Raw genomic sequence first — 21,287 nt, forward strand, 5'->3', positions numbered from 1 at the left:
ATGTAAATAATCAGCAGTAAAAATTTACAAAATATAGCTTTTCCTTTAATAAATATAATACAATTATGAGATGCAATGATTTATAGTCAATACTTTTAAGATTCTACATTATTAATAAATATTCTAAATAATTCAAAGCATTCTTGTCAGACTAATTCAGTATAACTAACAAATATTGAATTACATCGCTTGCAGCAAATTTTACTATATCTGTTTCTAATCTTGAATAATTACATAGAAAAGTTGTATTTTTCCTATACTGAAAGTGTATTTCTCATAGATACTTACCTCATCTCACAAAATTAGCTATTCTCATTCAGTGCTGCCCTCTATATGTAAACGTTTTTATACACATGCTGCAAACCTCCTTCACCTTCCTATTGGAATTTAAAGATTCCAGCATGTCTCTCATACAAATCATCATATGTCACTTCTCCACAAACAGAAGCATGGCATGCTCACATGACATGTGACTCCCTCTATACTCCTCTACTGATAGTTTGTCACTTCGAAGTTTGACAGAAAACGTAAACACAAGACTAAAGTGAGGAAGAAGGGTATGAAGCATGGAAGGAGGTGAGTACCTATCAGAAATACATCTTTAATATAGAAAAAATAATAACTTCTGACATGGTACTAACCTTCCCTCAAAAATTACCTAGAATCCCACATTGAATTTGAGAAAAGACCAGTGAAAGGGTATGATAGAAGTAATCCCTGAAAGCATCCAAAAGATACCTCTGGATATGAGAGAGTCAGATTCAAATCAGATGAGAGGAACCACACTACTTCTGAACAAGGTATACTCTTTACCCTCTCCAAAATGTGAAGAAGCTAAGGGTGGAAAAGAAGAAGAGCACATCTTCTTGTGGAAAAGATCACAAATCCTTCTGATAAAACTTTTAGAAAACATTGATCCTTAATAAAGGAATGTCAGAGATGACAAACTCAGCAAGTAAAACTTACACTGGACCAGAACTAAGTAGTCAACAGTACTGTTGGAAACATGAAAGGTATCACTGAAAAAAATATGATGAGAAAAGTCACCCTGAGAAGAAGGGACAAGTAAGTGTTGAGAATGGGAAACAGTGATAGATGGCATATGTTCAACAATATTGGTAAGGATAGACTGTTGTTGGACTGATACCACAAGTAACTCTGTTTCTGGAATAGCATCAAAAACATATCACTGCAAAAATAGGGCCATATGTAAATCCTGGAGATAAGTCAATGGTAGATAGAAAGAAACCAAAATTGCATCATGACCGAGAAAGTCCCAGCAACAGAGAACTACATGTGTAAAATCAGAGCTGAAAACAGAAAATGAGCTAGTGTGGAAGAAAGAAGGGAAAGGGTATCCCCAGGAAACCCCTCAGTATATCTGTGGAGAGCTTCAGAGAAGAGATATAGGGTAAAAAGAAACCATAACAGGCTTATAAGGCTAAGATACATGTGAGAATACTCAGCATAGGTCAGACTAACAAGTGATTTTGGAGCCACCCTCCAAACAAGCAATATGAAACCTAACAACTGTAGATCCATAAATGGACAGTCAACATAATGATATGAAAATGCAAACCTAGTTGAAGCTGGCAGGTGTCAAGGCATGCTAATCCCATTGCTTAATTGTGAGTCAAATTGATCAGCATGCATTTGAATATCAGGGGAGGGAGGAAAATATCAAATACCTGAGAAAAAAAATCCAAACAGACAAAGTTAAGTCTAACTGTTTCCTCACGCAGGAAATTGGAAGGTAGAGTAAAATCAGAAGGCAAAAATTGGCAACTGAAGTCCTCATCAATCTAAACAGGGTCAGTCTGTTCACAAGGAACTGGGATAAGGTCCGAGGACAATGGCTGGCTCATGTAACATTTGATCTCCTGGAATTCATAGTGAAGAAGAGTCTTTCAAATTTGAGCAAAGAAAAAGAATAACATGACAGGAGCCAACTGATAAAACTGTGAAGTGAAAAACAGTGTCTTAATAAAAACTAAATGTGAATTGTTAAACAACATCAAGCACATCCAAATAAATGCAAGTGCTAGTAAAGGAGAAGTAATAATTTGGTAAATGAGTATGGTGGAAGTCACATGCATCATGTGAGGATATCATGCTCCTTTTGGTAAAGAAGAGATGTATAATGATTTGCATTAGAAACATGTTGGAAACTTTCAATTTCAATAGCGGGGAGCAAAAGACTTATGGCATATGTCTAGAAAAAGTTCACATATGGAGGGTAACACTGAATGAGAATAGTTTTAAGAGATGATAGGTAACCTACAGGAATTTAACTTATTCCAATTATTAAAGGTGCATCAGTTGTAGATCTAATTATAAAAACAATATGTCAAAGGGGCAAACCACTTCATGTCATGTAAATTTTCATTTGATGTTTATTCAAAATACTTAAACTTAATTATCTAAGAAATAATAATAAAATAAATTTTGTGTTATTACATAAACTATTACAAACCTGAAAAGTCAGTCAGTAAGAAATGAGAAATGGGGCTTTTTTCAGATTTATGAATACCACTAGGGTTCTACAAAAGATAAAAAATGTTGATAAGAATTTTAAAAGTTCACAAGTTTAGTGTGAGTTTCCAATAAAATGCTTTAGCCCAGTTTTTCTAAAATATATTGATTATTTTGGTAAAACAAGTAAAATATTACTTTTTCACTTTTTTAGAGTAGCATCTCTTATGCACCACTATTTATAAATTATAATATGCATTTCATTTTTCTGTTCTCCAACCTCATAGCTATGAAATAAATACAAGTTTAAATCTTCTTTTTAAGTTTTGTTTGATATACAGTAGGGAACAAAGCTGATTATAATTATTTGTAAAATATTTATTGCTATATAAAGTACTGAACCAATAATAACAAATAACTTAACAGATTTTGTTTGTTTTTATTATATGAATAAATGATTTTTACAATGTTTAGTTATATAAGCTACAAGGGCCACTTTATAAACCACATTCTCCAGACATAACCTACAATTAGATACCAATATATTTGCTATTAAAACTACTTGTTACTAGAATTTTATTATTTAAAACAAAAATTGCAGAACTTAAGAACTGTATAAATTACGATTAAGTGTTAATACAACATCTACATCATTAGAAGTATAATTACAGGTTGCAAGACTAAAACACTGGGGAAGTTAAAATAAGTTGTTTTTCTAAAAATAAAAAATATTATTTTTATCTGTCTCATACTACTCCTCACCTTTGAAACTTTATCTTTTCCTTTGATGTGAGAGGCACTTCCTCCTCGTTGTATAGTGATGCATGCCTGATCCCCACATAGGAATTCTTTCAGTAACTGCACTACCTTAGCATGTGGAAGTCCAGTTATATCCTGATTGCTGATCTTTACTAAGATGTCTCCCTCTTGTAGTAACTTACATCGTTGTTTATCCAGAATTTTCTTGACCTATTACACATTGCTAAAACTCTACAGGCTGAACAAAAGTGACAGAGTGTTTTGATAATTCTGAAAACGTTTTTATCTTCTAGTCTAGTCAAAGTAACAAGTAGATTGTGTTGATAGTAACAACATTTGCAGCTTAAAAATGCCTTATAGATATCCAATAAATTACTAATGTAACTTGTTCACATTAACCCACTCTGTCTTATGGAACACACAGTATGTGATTTATTATATAAAATCACAACATCCCTCCCAAAAAGGGCAGAATAACACTATGAAAGACCAATGATAGTATATCAAAACATTGTGTTTAAATATGTTTTTTTTTCAACAAACTACGAAAAACGTTTATAGTCTTTCTTTATGTCATTGAATAAGAAAAAATTGTAACTATTCTATCTGTTAAAGTCGTGATATTTTGAGAAACAGATCTTAAAATTATTAGGAATTATTTTGAATTACTAACCACATTAAGTTCATACATCACCCACACATAAAGATAAAACAATAAACAAGCTACACAGTTTTACTCATTCAACCACAATTTAAATCTATTGATCAATATACTTTCCTTCATATATAGTTTCTGTCCACTGCTGGTCTTAGTGAGAAACTGTCTTCTACTTTGGAATTTATAACATTAATTCAACCCATGTTTCTTAATACTTTGGAATGACAGTTTATAAATTTGCATCCTCTTATATTTGAACTATTAACTACTTAAGTGTTGAAATGTATTTTAAACCTGCATGCAGATTACATTATGTTATGAGGTATCTGGGTCATATAACTACCTTCAAATCTTTGAAGATGTTATATGAACAAAAATGTCCAAAATTATTTTTGGTTGTATTGGATCCATGAGATGGTTAACAGTTTATATGCAAGAACATGTAAATTTAAGATTTGAATCATTTTCAAGTATTAAGAAAAAAAGCACTGAATTGATATGTAGATAAGGAGTTAAAATCTTTGCAAAGGCCAATGGTGAACATGAAATTAATATAGAAGAAAAGCTGTAAAGCAATAAACCTAACTGAGACTGAATGAGTGTGGTTCATTGTTGATTATTCACTACAACTCGATCTACAGGTTTTGCCTTTATCCAAGCATTTTGAAATATTGGATTGACCATTACTAAACATTTGTTTGATTTTTTTTTATTATCAGAGCACAAATATTTATATATATAAATTATTGTATGGATGGAAAAACATAGATACAACATTTGCAGTCATTCACAAGCTTCATGTAACCTTAATCATTAAGACACTTTTTTGCTCATTCTCTCTCTGTATAAATAAATATGTTAAGAAATTCATATTTATTAGATTTCTTAATCTTTTTGTTAGCTGCAAGTTTCTTACAGAAAAATCCTTTATCCTAATCTACCTTAGCTAACATTTACCAAGATATAACAATTTTATTTTTCTACCATTTCTTTCTTTCAAGACAAGTTTAGTTAGTATGCTATGACTTTTAATTAACTATATTTATATACCTTCCTAAAATATAGCACCAGCATTCAAAAATAGCATCTTACCTTTTGCCCATAAGCACTGTCTGCAATTGTAAAACCAAATCCTCCATTACCCTTTATTATCTCTAACGTTAACAACTCTGGCTTGTGTGGACTCTGAGGGTTAAAATCTAGGATATCAGGGGCATTTTCCATCTCACTGAAGTTTTGAAGATCTGAACTATTGTACCTCTGAGAGTGCTGGTGATCAACTTGATCACTATTGAGGTCAGTTACTGACTGGCTAGACCATCCCACTGACTCTACTTCAGCCCCTGAAAGTTGAGAGTTGTTCATTTTTGATTTGTTCAAACCAGTAAAATGCATCTTCCCATCATCAGATAGTGTGTTACAAGCTGTCACAGCATCTGTAGTCACTATTTCTGTGTCTGGATCATTTGGGTCGAAGGGCAAGGGATAACCTCTGCAAACTTCTAAGTGTACAGTACTTCCAGGTGGTATGGACTGAAAGAGTTCCACCATATCTTCAGGTGCTAGTCCCAGGACACACTTGTCATTTAAATATACAAGTACATCTCCTAGGATAAGGGAAATTGTAGTGAATTAAAATTATCTTATATGTATATAACTTTTGATAATCATTTACTCCTGAGAAAATTGTATTATTCTGTACTGAAATTTTTCAGAGCCAATTTAAAACAACAGTGCTTGTTGTACCAAAATGTCTGAAATTATTTCAAGAACTTTTAATTATGTTTAATAAGTTGCCTAACACAACAATGGTTAAAAGTTTAAGGTGAGGTAAAAGAAAATACAACAGTTATATAAAATAAACAATTTAAAGTTAAATTTTCAAACTTATTTTAAATATAAATAAATATCCTTGTAGCACTTTTACATTTTTATAATTTAACTTCTTCATTATCAAATGACAAAAATAGTCATCAAGAGCACTTTCAGTAAGTACAAAATTATGTGAACTTTACACAGTTCTTTCACAATTATACAACCACAAAGATAACGAAAAAAAATGCAAATAGAAAAACAAACCTGTTTGTAGTTTACCATCCTTCCAGGCTGGCCCATTTTGCACAACACTTTTAATTTGTAAAAATTCTTTTCCATTATCCCCACCAATTATAGTGAAACCAAAACCTTGAGAACTTTTGACAAGTGATGTTTGATGAATCTCTCCTTGAAGTTCTTCTGGGTTGGAGGTGAAGACACGGGGTGATCTATACATTGTGGTACATCCTGTAATAAAAATGTGAATTGCTAATGAAGAATGCCTATTTTCACTAATGGCAAGTGGATTTTTTGTGCATCATTTTGTCAAAAAACTTCATATAATAATGTTTCTGTTAATAAATTCATACATTTGATAGACCTTCACTGCAGTCTGAGTTTTGATATGAAACAAATATGTTACATACTATGATAACTATACACATTAGATTAAGTACTATGTTTATCATCATGAATGGGTTACAGATTAAATTGATTATTAAAATAATTTAAATGACACTAAAGTATGCCCATGAACACATTGCATTATTTACTGAAATTGAATCTGTAGCTAAGAACTTTTTCCAAGCCAGTAGAGTAAATATAGTGCATTTAGAAGACTGCTTATGGTTGCATGCTTCCATACTTGTACTTAAATATGGTACAGTTAAATCCTTTGCAACATGTAAATATTTCACAACATCTAAACACCAAGTCTATAAGAAATCAAGATAATAATGAAGGAAAAAGCAGCAGGCACAGATAAAATCACGACTAAAACAGTTCATTGCTTGGAAGAGTTAGGAATTGACATCATCAGAGAATTTCTGAATTAGATACATGAAACTGTTAAAATAAATTTCCATTGAATTTCGTAAAAAACCAGGAGCAGTTGAGTATGAATTATACAGAACAATATGTTTTACAAGACACTTAACCCAAATCCTCCTCAGAAAATTCATGACAGAAGGAAAAGCTAAATAAATCCTGACGTAGCAGAAGTACACTGTGGATTTGTTAAAGGCATAAAAAATGTTTTATATGTATTTATATATGTGTGTGTGTGTGTGTTTTTCATTGTTCTAAAAGAGTTAACATGTTATTTTTACATAAACAGGCTATTCAGTTAGTCTAAAGCTCTTGTAAAATAGCAAATTCTACTTTTATTTTATCATGGATTTATTTACCCTTAATGTGTTATTCCTTCTATCATTTCATTCAACTATGAATATTTAGTTATATTAAAGTAATAGCACCCCTACTAGTTAAAACAAACTGAATTTAAGTATATTTGTGTTATGAAACTAACATAAGCTTCTGCTAGAGGTGATACACAGATATTAATATTATGAAATATTATATAAATTAGCTAATAACCTGAGATGTAACCTGGTGGCCTAGCTATTAAATAAAAACCCTGCCTTGAATTTAAATGAGTTAATTTACAAGATACAGGGAAACAAATTATTGTTGACTGTTACTCCATAGTATTATTGACTTTAAGATGGTTTAATTTTAGAATATTGTTTGTTTGTTTTTTGTAATTAGATTTTCTTCTTCTTCTGGTTCTTTTTCCTAATTTCTTATTTATTTAAATTATTAACATCAATATTTATGTCATTTGTTTATTAATGTTTGTATCAGGTCCTGGCCAGGAACATGTTTATTAACTGTTTGTTTTTTTATAAGTGATAAAATTTACACTCCAATTGTTCGAAAAATCTGCTGGGATTTCTGTAGTTATTACACTTTTATTACTTTTTTGTTCAGCCTTGGACGTAGCAATATTTTGTTTTACTTTATTACACTCTATTACTGTACTCACTCTTCACATAAGCAGTTTTATGTTAAAAAAAAAAAAAGAGAGACAAAATATCAAACTTTTTTTGTAAAAAGTAAACACAATTAAATTATACATCTAATTCAATATAAAAAAACTTTATTGCAACATTTATTTCACCAAACCAGGATATTAAGAACTAAACTACCAGAATACAATTCTGAAATTGAAAACCTCTTTGTTGAGCACTACAGAATCCCCACCTCCACCCAAACAAGGATTGTTCTTGAGTTTACAGCACAACCCAAAAATTATTAAGCTACCAGTATGAAAAATAGAACTTTCAGCATGTATACAGATGGTTTGGCTCACAATCCACTCAGCTCAAAAGACCCTCAACTGACCACTAGAATGGTGTCAATATAATGAGTCAAGATATCCAGTCATCTACTCTGACCAATGCTTGAACACAAAAACCTTTGGTTTACGAGCAATGTTCTGAGACCAATGTCAACTAAACCATGAGAATCAAATCCCAAGCAGATAATCTCAACTTTCATTATTACAACTTGTAAACATTTGTAATATAAATTCATATATTAGAAACAAAATGACAATAATATAAATAAAAAATAAAATCTCTATCAACCCTTGCAAACAGATTTCATTTTGTTTGATGAATGACTGTCATATCACACATGAATTAAAAACTAGACAACTGTTACATAAATAACATGATGCAAAATATTTTCACCATTAAATAGATTATTTTAAATTTTTAAAGACTATAATATGATACTTACCATCATTTATTCCATACTTGGCATGTAATACTGGATTTTCATATTGTGTCCTTCTGTTTACATGACTGGAAAAACACAAAGCACCAATATATGAAAGAAGAAGAAGAAAAACTTTCTAAAACATATGTTAAATCATAAGGATAAAAGCCTAATCAGTAAATAAATGTCATAATAGATATAATGAATATCTTATCAATAAATAAAGTTCATTACCACGCAGAATAACTATTTGCATCAATTAAAATAAAATTTGAAGAACTGTGAGGCAACAAATTGTATTTTCTAGAAAAGTTAGACTAGAAAACTTCATGAATAAAATCTACAAACCTCACAAATAATATCAAATGAAGCTTTTTACCATGTACGTATTTACATAACAAGAAAGAACATACAAAAAACAATAAATTACTACATGTACAAGTGCTCATATTTTTATATTAATGGATAATTGGAGTTATCACTACATTTCTAAGAAATTTTAGCTACAGTTTTTGGTTATGCCTCATCCAGGAGTAAAAGTACTCAGCTGGTTGAAATGAACCTGTTTTTTAAAAAGAAAAACCATTATGTGTACACATAAAAAATGACAAACCGGCTTGAACAAATCCTGATACTAGTATCACCTTAAAAAATAAATTTAAGTTCTGGTACTAGAAAATGGTGAGTACCAATAGAATTTCACCCATGGACACATCACATTAAAGAACTCAGCTAATGATGAAAAGGAAGAAAATATGGTGTTGAAGCTGTGCAAATAAAAGAATGGCTGAATTTTGTTAGATCACTAATAGCTTATCATAAACTATTAGTAAACACTTAATTACTCTGATAGTTTCGTAATTTCATCTTACCTAGAATTTGAGATTTATACAAATATTATAGACTATTATTACTGATTTCCTATACTTTTGTGTTACAGTAAATGTTCTTTTATTACATGTGGTGAGACTTTTAACTCAAGATGACTGAAAATCTATCAAGCCACACACAAAGAACCATAATTCATCTTCTCTTTTGTAGTTTAATTGATTGATTCCACTTACTCTATAAAATACGTTCCATAGTGAGGGTCATTTACTTTCTCCCATCCATAAGGAAGTTCTGTAAGACAAAACAATCTAACTGACTCAGAGATTACTTGTTATTCTATATGAGTATAAAAAATATGTATACAGAGATGTTTCCTGAAAATTCTTCCCTAAGCTGAAGAATTTCCAACACATACGTATAAACTAAAACTGGTGTAAATAGGATTCTAACCAAAATAATTAAAGCAAGCTTTTTAAGTACAGTACATTCTTAAAAATTCCTAGAACAGTCACAAGCACATGCAGTAAAAAATAAATTTCCAAGCATTAAAAAAATTTCAAAATGTGCACTTGCAGAATCTAGCATTTTATGATAATTTTATAAGTTTATATTTTCCATCTCATTTTAGCATTTTGTCAATGCTGTCTTTTTTAATGAGGTACTATAAATGACTCAACAAAAAGCTAACATCTCAAGTTACAAATTACTTTAACATTTAAAACATTACACTCTCTATGTGTCACATTTTCATTGGTTTTTGCATTAAGATAATTTAGTTTTAGAATTTAATAATTTCTTGCATATCATATGAATTTTTTTTCAAACAAATATACTGTGTTTGACTCCAAATATTTGGATACCTGCTTTAGCACACCCATCATCTACTTAAATTATATTGATCAGCTGCTGCAAAAATATACAAATAGTTTGTTTTCAACAAACAATTTCAAAAAATACTAAAATGCCCAAGAACATTTTCTTTTTCACAAAACATATGAAACATCTATAAACAAATTATTTATTTAGAAACTCTTTTTCAGATGTTCTTCCATATATCTTGATATTTGCATTGAATGAATAACCTTCCTAATTAATATCATGCTATTAGAATCATACTTGCATGTTTAAAACAATACTTGAATATATTAAGTCATTAAAATCATAGCTCCCATCTAGCATTTTTAAAGTACAGTTATATGTAAGCAAGTTACATAAATATTCTAATATGAACTAGTTATATTTAGCTACAATCTTGTATTACTAAACAAAATATCTTTCTAACTAGTATGTTCATCGATTGTTTTCAAGATCACAATATTTTAGACAATATTGAATTTATTTACACTTGCATTCTGTTTATTGTTGAAATCACCTATAAACATGACTTACCATCTTCATGACATTCCTGAATGGCCTTCTTTTGTATTGTAGTTAATCGTGGATCTAGCCACTGAGATGTGCCATGGTTATGACTATACAAAAATGGATGCCACCACAAACACAAAATAAGCCCACAGAAAAATAAATAAAACAACAAAATACAGACTGGTGAAAACATAACTGTATATAATTAATGAAACAGGTGACACATGCAATTGGACAAATATTGAACACTGAAAAGTTGAAAACTGTTATGATAAAATAAAAAAACACTTTTCATGTTGATGAAGGTTCATAAAGGTTGATATATTCTTTTATTAAGACCTAAAAGTGAAAGTCTCTTTCTCTCTCATAAGAAACTTAATATGTAATATATAATATTTTAATGTTTTAAAATACAAAATTATTTTTTACTTTAGTTTTGTCAATGGAGTACAAAATACTATCAAGGAGCAAAGGTTCTTTACTTTAAATATAAGCATATGCTATCATACACTACTTATCATACCATCAGAAGTATGTAACAATAATCTTTTGACGATTGTCAAAATATCCTCTTGCTTAGAGAACTGAACATTAAGCAAACTTATCTAAATCACTACTAATGATTGAGCAAAAATACTCTCTCTGTTTTGTCTTTTGAATAAAACAACCTACTCAATGAAATAGACTTCTCCAAATTCTGTATAGGCTATCTCCCAGTTTTCAGGTAGAGAACCGAGATCACCTAAAGCATGTGCTTGCTCCATGTCTTGTGAATTCCTGTGACAATTCCTTAAAGACTGAGGTGTGGAAGACCTATTAAAACAATATTAATGACAGTTTGGATATAATCACTCTAGTAAATGCCCTACACTTTATTTTCACTATTTTCCCCTAAAAAAATTCAAAAATATTTTAGTATTTCCTTCAAAACCTCATTTCAATAAAATGAAATAACACACATATATTAATTGCTCAAGACTTTTTCTCAAGTTCTATGTGGCCCAATCTAAATATTAGATCTCTTTGGCAAATAGAATATGGACTTTGAATTAAAGAAATAAATACATACATACTCTTTAAATTGTGTTTTTAAAAAACAGTACCCAATATTTTATTTTAAATTATGTAGATTAATGTTATTCAACTATCCTTCTTCAATAACATCATTATAAAACTTTCTTAAACTTCTCAGTTTATCTTTAAATAGTTTTAAGGTATAACTATTATTATACTTTCATCACACAGAATGAGGCAAAAATTAGTTGTCCCCTAAATATAAATTATTAATTATAATTTCATTTCTTACTTGATTATATTCAAGCACAGCAGGTCATTTGAAATTTGTTTATTTAATTTTTCATGCTAAGAAAGTTACAAAAAAGATAAAACAATTGTAACATTAATACACTATATAACAACGTTAACTGAAGCAACTAACATTTGCCTTACTCCGTATGTCACACTTGCAATGTAATATGATAACGACCAGAAGAGCTAAGCAACAAAGAAAAAAAAAAGGTGCAAAAATATAATTCTTATGACAGTTCCAAAAGAAAAACAACCAAACCTGGCACTATTTTGATTAGACAACAGTTCATAGTCTGTGGGATCTATATTTTTAGTTGCTGTTGTTTCAGCATTCAAAGAATGCTGTTGTTCCTTGTCCTCAGAAAATTGTTGAAGATCAGGAAGGGCAACACTGTTAACATTTCCAATGGAACTGGTTTGCTGCAGAATAGACATGGAACTCTCTCTCATGGAGTTGGTGGTGTCATAATGGTTGCCTAACAAAAAGAGACATTGATTTTTTAATTATAGAAACATGAATGGAAATATTACTTTTTAACCTTCATATTTTACTTCTTTATACAACGTTTTACTGGAAGAAAGACTGAATGACAGGATTTCTAACTCACTAATACCCTAAGTTTTATCTTTTCATTCTTATATAAAATACCTTTGTTTCTTTGATAGATTATTTAGGCAGAATATTCATGATGAAACTTTGTAGAATGGACAGCAACTGTCTGTTGTGGAGACACAAGTGTAGAGGACAACGTTTTGAAAGTCTTCTGCCTTTCAAAACTTTGTCCTCTACCTTTGTTTGTTTTTGCATTTTCTGTCAGAACCCTTGTCATTATTTAAATTTGATTTGATTAAAGTATGCACTTCATATCACTTATAAAACATCTAAGGTTTAATAGCAAAAATTCTTACTTGTATAATGATCAACAATGAGTTGTGTTTCAGCAGATTTATAATGCCTATGTTTAACAAGCATTAAAATTAATTGCAACTTGTGTCACATTTTTACAACTAGTTAATGAGTTAAAACACAACACTTTGACGTTGAGATGTTCAGAGTAGAATTTTGAACATACTCTAAAGAGGTGATTACCTAGTATATGGAGTTGATGACATGAATAAGATCAACAATAAAACCTAGTCAGTTTTTTATTGAAGAGTCAAGTCTATGTCTAAATCTTTCTAAATAGTGTTACCACCTCTGTTTCTGACCATTTTCCTTTGGCTGAAAACACCAATCATGACATAGAACTATTATAATATGACTTATGTTAGCAAGTTTAATTAGATAGTGTTTTAAAAAATCAGTGAAAGCAATAAATATTTGCCTAAAGAAAAATGCATATGTCACATATTTCAATGATTTTGTTTGTTTGTAGTTAAGCACAAAGCTATGCAATGGATTATCTGTGCTGTACTTACTATAAGTATCAAAACCTGATTTATAATGAGCTAAGTTCACAAACATACCACTTAGTCCCTGAGGGTTAACTTAAATGATAAAAGTCAGTATTAAAAGCCTTGAAACTACATGAATAGTTTCTAAAGTTCAGTATGAAACACTATACAATAATTTCACTAATGGTATTTGAATAAGATATCTAACAAAATATGTAACACTGTGTAACACAAAGGATAAAAAACACCAATATCAGTTGTTTTTTAAATCCAACAATAAACCAAATTCCAACAAATCAAATTTTTATACAAATAAAAAACACACATTGTAATGGATGAAAATTGTCTTTGATGGCATTCTGAAGATGATGGTTTCCAGATCCTTTCTGAAAATGAGAATTCAGGTACTGACGAAGATCCTTAGTTAAGTAACCTGTAAAGGAAGAAAATATTGTTTTAAGATTAAGAGAACATATACCTCACAAGATGGAGCCTCCTACAAACATTTCATACTCTTTATCAAAATAAGGCTTCAGGTATCACTTTCTCTTTTTTACTTCATAAAAGATATGTTTGTATTAGTTTTAAAACTATTATAAAAATAAAACTAGATTTATTTCTTCTTTAAGCTAAACTTGACTAGTGAATCACACTTGATTACTAAAAGGTAAGGCAAAAATGTTAGAAAAAGCAAATCACTGCTTATTTAGATATTAAATTACATTTAACCTAAGTGCGATTTAATTATCAAGAAAAATTTGAATACAGTACAATAGATTTATTATCAACAAAACAATCAAGATTAATAAGAAGTAAAATACACAAAACTTGAATGTACAAATGAATAAAATTCTAAAATACAGTTTATTAAGGTTTTCTACATCCATCAGATGTAATTTATTTTACACAGAACCAAGGTAATGCATTCTACAGAGGTATCTTATAGAATGTATGCCTATATTAATGAATTTTACAGAAGGATTGCTTAGCAAGTGACCAGTATAATTAATTTCACAGAGCAAGTTTTGTAAACCATTGAAGAAACTATTGAATTTTAAAGACAAAACCTCATGGATCGTGTAACCAAACATAATCTTGACAAACTGGCCAAACTAATGATTTTTACAAACAATATTTTGGAGATTCTGTGACAAAACTAATATATTTTTAAAAGAATCTTCTAGGTTAAGTGACAAAACTAACATATTTTTAGGCATGATTTGTGAAGCATGTGTCTAAACTAATGCATTTTTCAAGCAGGATCTTGTACATCTATAGGCAACAATTTCAAACTGTTATGTCAAAAGTGATATACAAAGCAGAAAAAGAATATTTTATTAATAATATTTAAAACATGAGATTTGCTACTTGAATATGAATATTTAAACAAACAAATTAAGAAAATAGATACATATTTGAAAATGAAAATTATCTGTGTAAAGTAATTCAAAATTTTGGTATTTTTTTTGGAAAATAAATAATGCTTTTTCTTTTTTTTTTTTTGCTTTAAACATGATTGCCAATATCCCCCTAGCAACCTTTCATTAAATCATTTGTCTCTAAAGAACTAGTGAATAGCAAAATGACAAAGTTTAAGAGAATATGAAAAACTTCAGAATTTTAAGGTTTTCATTTTCCTTGAAACATTGTCTTTTATCAGATAATTTCAAATCCTTAAAAAGCACAATAAATCTCTGTCAATTTTATAGTATTTAAACAATGTCTTCACCTTCAATAAAAGAAAATTTTTCTACTACGAAATAAAAATAAAATAATTTATTTCAAATAGATAATAGACTGAAACAGAAACAGCAGGAGATATTATCAACATCAGACTGTAAGTAAGAACAACTTATAGGAACTTGAACAAGGTCTACCAGATATTCCCTTGGTATCAAACTAAAGTGTAACTACGTTAAACTTCTTAACATTTAGTAAATTTCTATATATTGTCCACCACAGCAATTACAGGGCAACTCTTGAACATCTGTAGCAGTTTTACTACAGTTATATCAACTTCTTCCTGCCATCCTGATGAGAAAGTAATGTTTATTTCACATATATATATATTACAGTAGAAGTAAAGTCGCATGCAGTAATCCATAATAGACATTTGATTTTATCACACTTGTAACACAATGAACTTACAACAGTTACAAGAATTATGACAGCAATATTGGGTAATCATAGATTTAGATTCATTAAAAAAAATAGCTTACTCGTGAAAATAAGTTCAATTAACCAAAGTATTATCAAATATTAAATAATCAATGGTTAAATGTAATACATATGGACTTTAAAATATGTGAAAAAAGCAAGAAAGTAAAACAACTACATCTAACAATTACTGCTTAAAAATTATTAGCCCATAAATAAAATAAGTGCGAAAGAGAATCACATTGCTTGGATTCTCATCACCAAGACAAACCTCCATTTCTTCGAAGATGACGATTGATAAGCAAGCCACTACACAATGGCATTGATTAGAGATGTAAAATCTCGTTCAGAAAAGAAACATTTTTTTCTTGGTGTTTTCGGACTCGTTCGGAGTCTTATGTCATAAATTCTCAACAGTACATTTATCCAGTAACTTCTGAGTGTTTTCCTCCATCCACGAGAACGTCCGATATGAATAATAAAGCTATCACGCAGTTTCAATTTTACAGAAAATTTGGCAAGGACGACAGTTAGAAAATAATAGGCACTGATTCTCAAGTTTTCAAAAGGAAATTAGCATATTATTACTTTGCTAGCATACAAAATAGCAAAATTATCAAGATGTGATTCAACGAATTATAAAGTTATAATGTTTGATTTTGCAATACTGTTATATTAAACTGTAACAAAACACAAGTATTTATATCGGGAAAAGTTCCAAAGGTTTTGAATAATCTCCACACATGTATACCAATCCTTTCCACACAACAACAAAGACAGCACTACAGTATTTCATCACACTCCGTTAGATCTACAGCTAGCGTGAGAAGAGTGCTGTTCCAGATTGTTGAAGGCTAAGACAGATAACCAAGTCTACTCACAATATCCCAGACATTACGCACAAACTGATGCCGTCTTACCAGCTGCTACAAAGACAGCAAACCGTGTGAGGATTTCCTGTGTAAGCAGTCAAGCGAACAAGCTCATCAGTGGGGATCGTTGCCTATACTTTCCTCCTTCTCACCAGTATAAACATAGCTTCTCCAGCCTTCACTTTACAACTTATTGTTAAATTCTGGCCAACTTAAGTCACTGTATAAACGAGTTCGCTTCTTTGTACACGTGTGTCTTTCTGTAGAAGCAGTGTTTCACAACTCTTGTTTATGATCTCGGGGTCATCTGCCAAGTGTAACCTCTGAGAATTTCTTACAATGCTTAACAGTAAATTTGAATTCTCACTCATGTAACTATGACAACTGCCTTTACATCAACAAAATTATTTCCTGGCCAACTATATTCTCATAGTAACAAAAATACTTATGTAGTGTTTTATATGACTTATACAAAATTAACGAGAACATTCTGTTGCTAAAAAAAGACCCTAAAATGTAAATATATATCTATTCTTATCATTTGAAGAACGTAGTATCATTGTGAGTGAGCATTATCTTTATCATTTATGAATTTGCATACTCTGATACTTAAGCTTGATTAGTCGTCTATTTCCAAGTGTTGATAATACACATTTATTAATATATTTTCTTACTAGCTGGTGTATCCGTCCCATGGACGGAAGTTATGAAAATTAATGATTAATAAACGGTTATCTTAGGACATGGAAAGTTGCTTCCCTTGTATGTAATCGTAAAAACCGCAAAAACAGCCATAAAAACTGTAAAACAATAAATGTAAAAACGCAATTTTGCATGGACCTAATAATTCTTTACACCAAGTTTTGTGAAGATCCATTAATAGGTGACGAAGTAGCAATAAAAAACACGAGAACGCACACAAGAACTTAAAATCTGACCTAATGAACTACCTTATCAATTTTGGTGAAAATTCATCTACACGCTGCGAAGTGGTTACACGAACAGACAACAGACAGTACTGTTATATTTATACAGATTCTGACCCAAGTACTCCGTTGTTTATTTCGTTGCTGTGTAAATAATATCTCATCTTACTTGTATTTCGTATTTATGACACAGCTACGAAAAGTATCTGTCGCCGTTACTAATTTTGAGCTACTCATCAGGGGGTGTAACTATGCTCACTCAATTGCGAAAGGGGTTCAAAAGGAGACCCAAAGGGCCCGACATACGTAAGAACTGCCGACAAGGGAAATAAATGTAGGAGTCACATGTTTTACAGTTAGGTTACTGTTGCTGTCCAAAGGGGACAACCAGTCAGCAACATGCTAACATCCACGCTAAAGAAAATGATTCACACTCACAACGCTTTCACATTTTAGTGAAAAGAATATTTCATGATCTCGAGTTGATTCGAACTCATCTCAGAAGCTCCAAAACCCAAACCTCAGGGCCCACCGTTACTTTAGTAGCCAATTATGTGAAACACTGATAGATTCGATTCCCTTACATCCAACAATAACTGATAACATATACACGTGAGTATAGATCTTTGTAGAGCTGATACTTAGTTTTAATAAATTTTATCGTGCAATTATTTTAACGTTGTACGCTTTTTAATTGTATATATATATACATATATGTATGTATGTATATGTATGCACAAGTACCGTTTTAATTTATTTAACAACCGACACATCGATTTAAAATAATAACATGAAGTAACAACGCCTAAAACGCAAGGGTTTTTACTACGGTGCTTGTAAATCACGCACGATCTTGATATAATACTAAGGACCTGAGAGTTTTAATTAACCTGAAGCTGAAACTGTTTTCATTTCTGCGCCCATGGTGATCTACGCCCATGCCTCACAAATAAAGTTCTAAAGGACGTACCACCGTAACACTAACAGCTACAGGTCTGTGAAAGAGGTTGTTGTTTCTTGTTGGATTTTTGTTGTTTGTTTGTTGTTGTTTTTACCTTACTTCCGGGCTTCTTTCCCTCACCACACGGACCTGCACATATGTTGTATACGTGATTTAATGAAAAGCAGATATTCGTATTACTTAAATCCAGACACATTACTGATTCATCAAAAGCTAAATATAAAAAGAGAGTCCCAAATTCGTTTTTGCTATTGGTCCTTGAAATACTATGCATGTTATTGGTACATAAGTAACACCACATTACCGTTACGTTTCTCGAAATGTATTGCAGTTTACTTCTAAATCTCATGGATTAGAACTGACAGATAAGTTGGATCCATTCGATAACCAGGGTACCGTATATCTTTTCTTGCCCATCGTGACTAGAGCTTTGTGGTATTTTTCTCTTCATTTATTATAACGTTTCATCGGCACATTCTTAAACGTATATTCACTGTGGTATCCATACCTTCGATCACGGTGGCTCTAACAATCAAAATATTCATATTTGTCTTACTCTACTGACACTTTATTAACAAGACAAGCACACTGGATGCAATGGTTACTATGTTGATAAAAATATTCTAACTGTTACTAAATATGAATGTATTTAATATAGAAAATGCTTTAATTTATATGCATATCAGAGTATTTCATCACTGAGTACCATGTATATATATATATATAGTAACTAGTATATAAAACACTATCAGCCTTGTTTGTGAGTAAAATATTCTCATATGTTGGATTGTCTTACGAATATCAATGATATATCAAATAAGTTTTTTTATTTCATCAGATAATTTTTATATACGACTAATTGTTGAATTCCTTTCATTTGCCTGAATTCGTGTATGATTAAAAGCAATTAAGCTGACTAAAGCTGTAAAGCTTTACAATGGGTAATTCCCATTAGCTTGTAACATTGACCCACTGGCTACTTATGTAGGGATTACTGGAAGGCTTCATTCCTACTTTGTGTTTGGTTCTGTACTTTCTAGCGTTGTCCTCCCTACATCATCTTTATATTCTAATTCCTTGTTTCCCCTCTTGTTATCTTATAAATGACAGTCGCTACGAAGTCAGCAGTTTTCGCCTGACGTTATGAGTTATCTTGACGTACATTATCTGTTAAAGTTAATGAAACGTTGCATTGCTTCTGTATTCCCAAAGTCAAAAAGTAGCATGGATGAGCTAACCCTTCTGACACCAGAAGCAGAATAATCAGCAAAACATTTGATTGACGATACTTACCGGTTCTCTATTTTAGCTATATATTTTTTGGCAAAACTGAAGGTCTTAATAGATTTTGAAAGTCTCGAAAACTTAACTTAGGTCTTTACAAAAGTCTCTTAGACTGTCATAAGATTGTTTGCTTGTTTTTGAATTTTGCGCAAAGCTATACGAGGGCTATCTACACAAGCCGTCCCTAACTTAGCAGTGCAAGACTAGAGGAAAGGCAGCTAGTCATCACCACCCACCGCCAACTCTTGGCCTACTCTTTTACCAACGAATAGTGGGATTGTCTATCGCATTATAACGTCCCTACGGCTGAAAGGGCGAACATGTTGAACATGTTTGGTGCGACGGGGATTCGAACCCGCGACCCTCAGATTACAAGTAGAGTGCTTTAAGATGCTTGGTCATACCGGGCCCTGTCATAACAAATTTGAAACTATGATGAGCAATACGTAATGTGCGAAAGCCATTCTTTTCCCGGTCCATCCCAACATACTAAGCGATACCGGCCTTAGTGATGAAGAAGATATACCTGCGAATCTTTTGAATATTAACTTTGATTCGAAAGTAGCCCATTTTCTGTATGAAATATAAATAGTTTTGATCTTCCTGCTTAGTGACTGTTCAAATGTTTGTTCTCCAACGAATAAATAACATTTATCCCAAGTATTAACGTGCGATATTATTCTTCGAGCTAAGGTACTTATTTAGATATAACTGTTCTTTTAGCTGCTTCGCTTCTTTTGCAAACTATCTTGTTTTGTGAACTCCCAGAATATTTCCAGTGTATTGACCCTTTGCAAACTTACCTTTACAAACCGATCATGCATTTAGCTTCTGATAACAGACAAATCTTGGCCTAACTGGATTTTGTATAATTTTACGTGTGCATGAAAACACATTGTATAACGTTTTGTGTTCTTAAAATGTATAAACTATAAAATAAAAATTTTATACTAAGCGTGTAAAGCTTAGTGCTTTTGTTTGTTTGTCTGAACGCTATAAGGTAGTACAGTGTAAACTGTGGTACAAATAGATAAATTGATAAAGTCTTTACAATTGCACAAACTAAGCAAGCTCCGACCAAACCAGTTCCACAACCACAAATCAAGTTACATAAGCAAACAAACAATCAAGAAATAACAGCGTTGTTAGGAGAGTTTTAAGAAAATAGACCCATTGTTATATCTCATTACATAATTTATAGCCTAAATCCACGTAATATTAACAAACCATCAAATGTCGACTTTAGAAGAAACTTCAGTGTGTATTTCAAAATGGGAAAGTATATTGGTCTTGTGCTCAGTTTGTGAAAACTGAACACAAAAACATGCACGATTTTCTAGCTTATGTACATAAGTAATTGACCGTTTTAAAATATATCAGAGTTTAGAGGAAGATGCACAGAGCTGAAGATAAATATTGTTCTTTCAAGCATTATGTGAAATATCTTGAAATGTTCGACCTTCTTAGGTCATCTTCAAATTAACAAAGACAGTTTACAACTGGCCATTGCTGGACACATGTCTTAAAGACGAGAGTGTGAACGGTTGATTTTGTTTGTTTTTGAATTTCGCGCAAAGCGACACGAGGACTATCTGCGCTATCCGTCCCTAATTTAGCAATGTAAGACTAGAGGGAAGGCAGCTAATCTTGGGCTACTCTTTTACCAACGAATAGTGGGAATAACTGTTACATTATAACGCCCC

The 21,287-nt window shown here is 31.2% G+C and overlaps 1 protein-coding gene across 5 annotated transcripts in view; it reads right to left on the reverse strand.

Moving 5' to 3' along the window:
- The window catches only part of LOC143237576 (membrane-associated guanylate kinase, WW and PDZ domain-containing protein 1-like), a 46,917-nt gene that overhangs the window by 18,133 nt on the left and 7,497 nt on the right, over positions 1 to 21,287 (reverse strand). For 3 of the 5 annotated variants that reach the window (XM_076476994.1, XM_076476993.1, XM_076476997.1), the window contains exons 2-11: positions 13,710 to 13,817; positions 12,249 to 12,465; positions 11,354 to 11,494; positions 10,706 to 10,788; positions 9,550 to 9,607; positions 8,507 to 8,571; positions 5,969 to 6,172; positions 4,982 to 5,496; positions 3,235 to 3,441; positions 2,474 to 2,540 (exon numbers count right to left, since the gene is read on the reverse strand). In XM_076476994.1, coding sequence (XP_076333109.1) covers positions 2,474 to 2,540; positions 3,235 to 3,441; positions 4,982 to 5,496; positions 5,969 to 6,172; positions 8,507 to 8,571; positions 9,550 to 9,607; positions 10,706 to 10,788; positions 11,354 to 11,494; positions 12,249 to 12,465; positions 13,710 to 13,817 — 1,665 coding nt within the window. Of the gene's footprint in view, positions 1 to 2,473; positions 2,541 to 3,234; positions 3,442 to 4,981; positions 5,497 to 5,968; positions 6,173 to 8,506; positions 8,572 to 9,549; positions 9,608 to 10,705; positions 10,789 to 11,353; positions 11,495 to 12,248; positions 12,466 to 13,709; positions 13,818 to 15,812; positions 16,566 to 21,287 lie in introns of those variants that run through there. The other 2 variants (XM_076476996.1, XM_076476995.1) reach the window with 1 other exon arrangement.

This window comes from Tachypleus tridentatus, chromosome 13 (genome assembly GCF_004210375.1).
Source record: "Tachypleus tridentatus isolate NWPU-2018 chromosome 13, ASM421037v1, whole genome shotgun sequence".
Taxonomy (NCBI): Eukaryota; Metazoa; Arthropoda; class Merostomata; order Xiphosura; family Limulidae; genus Tachypleus; species Tachypleus tridentatus.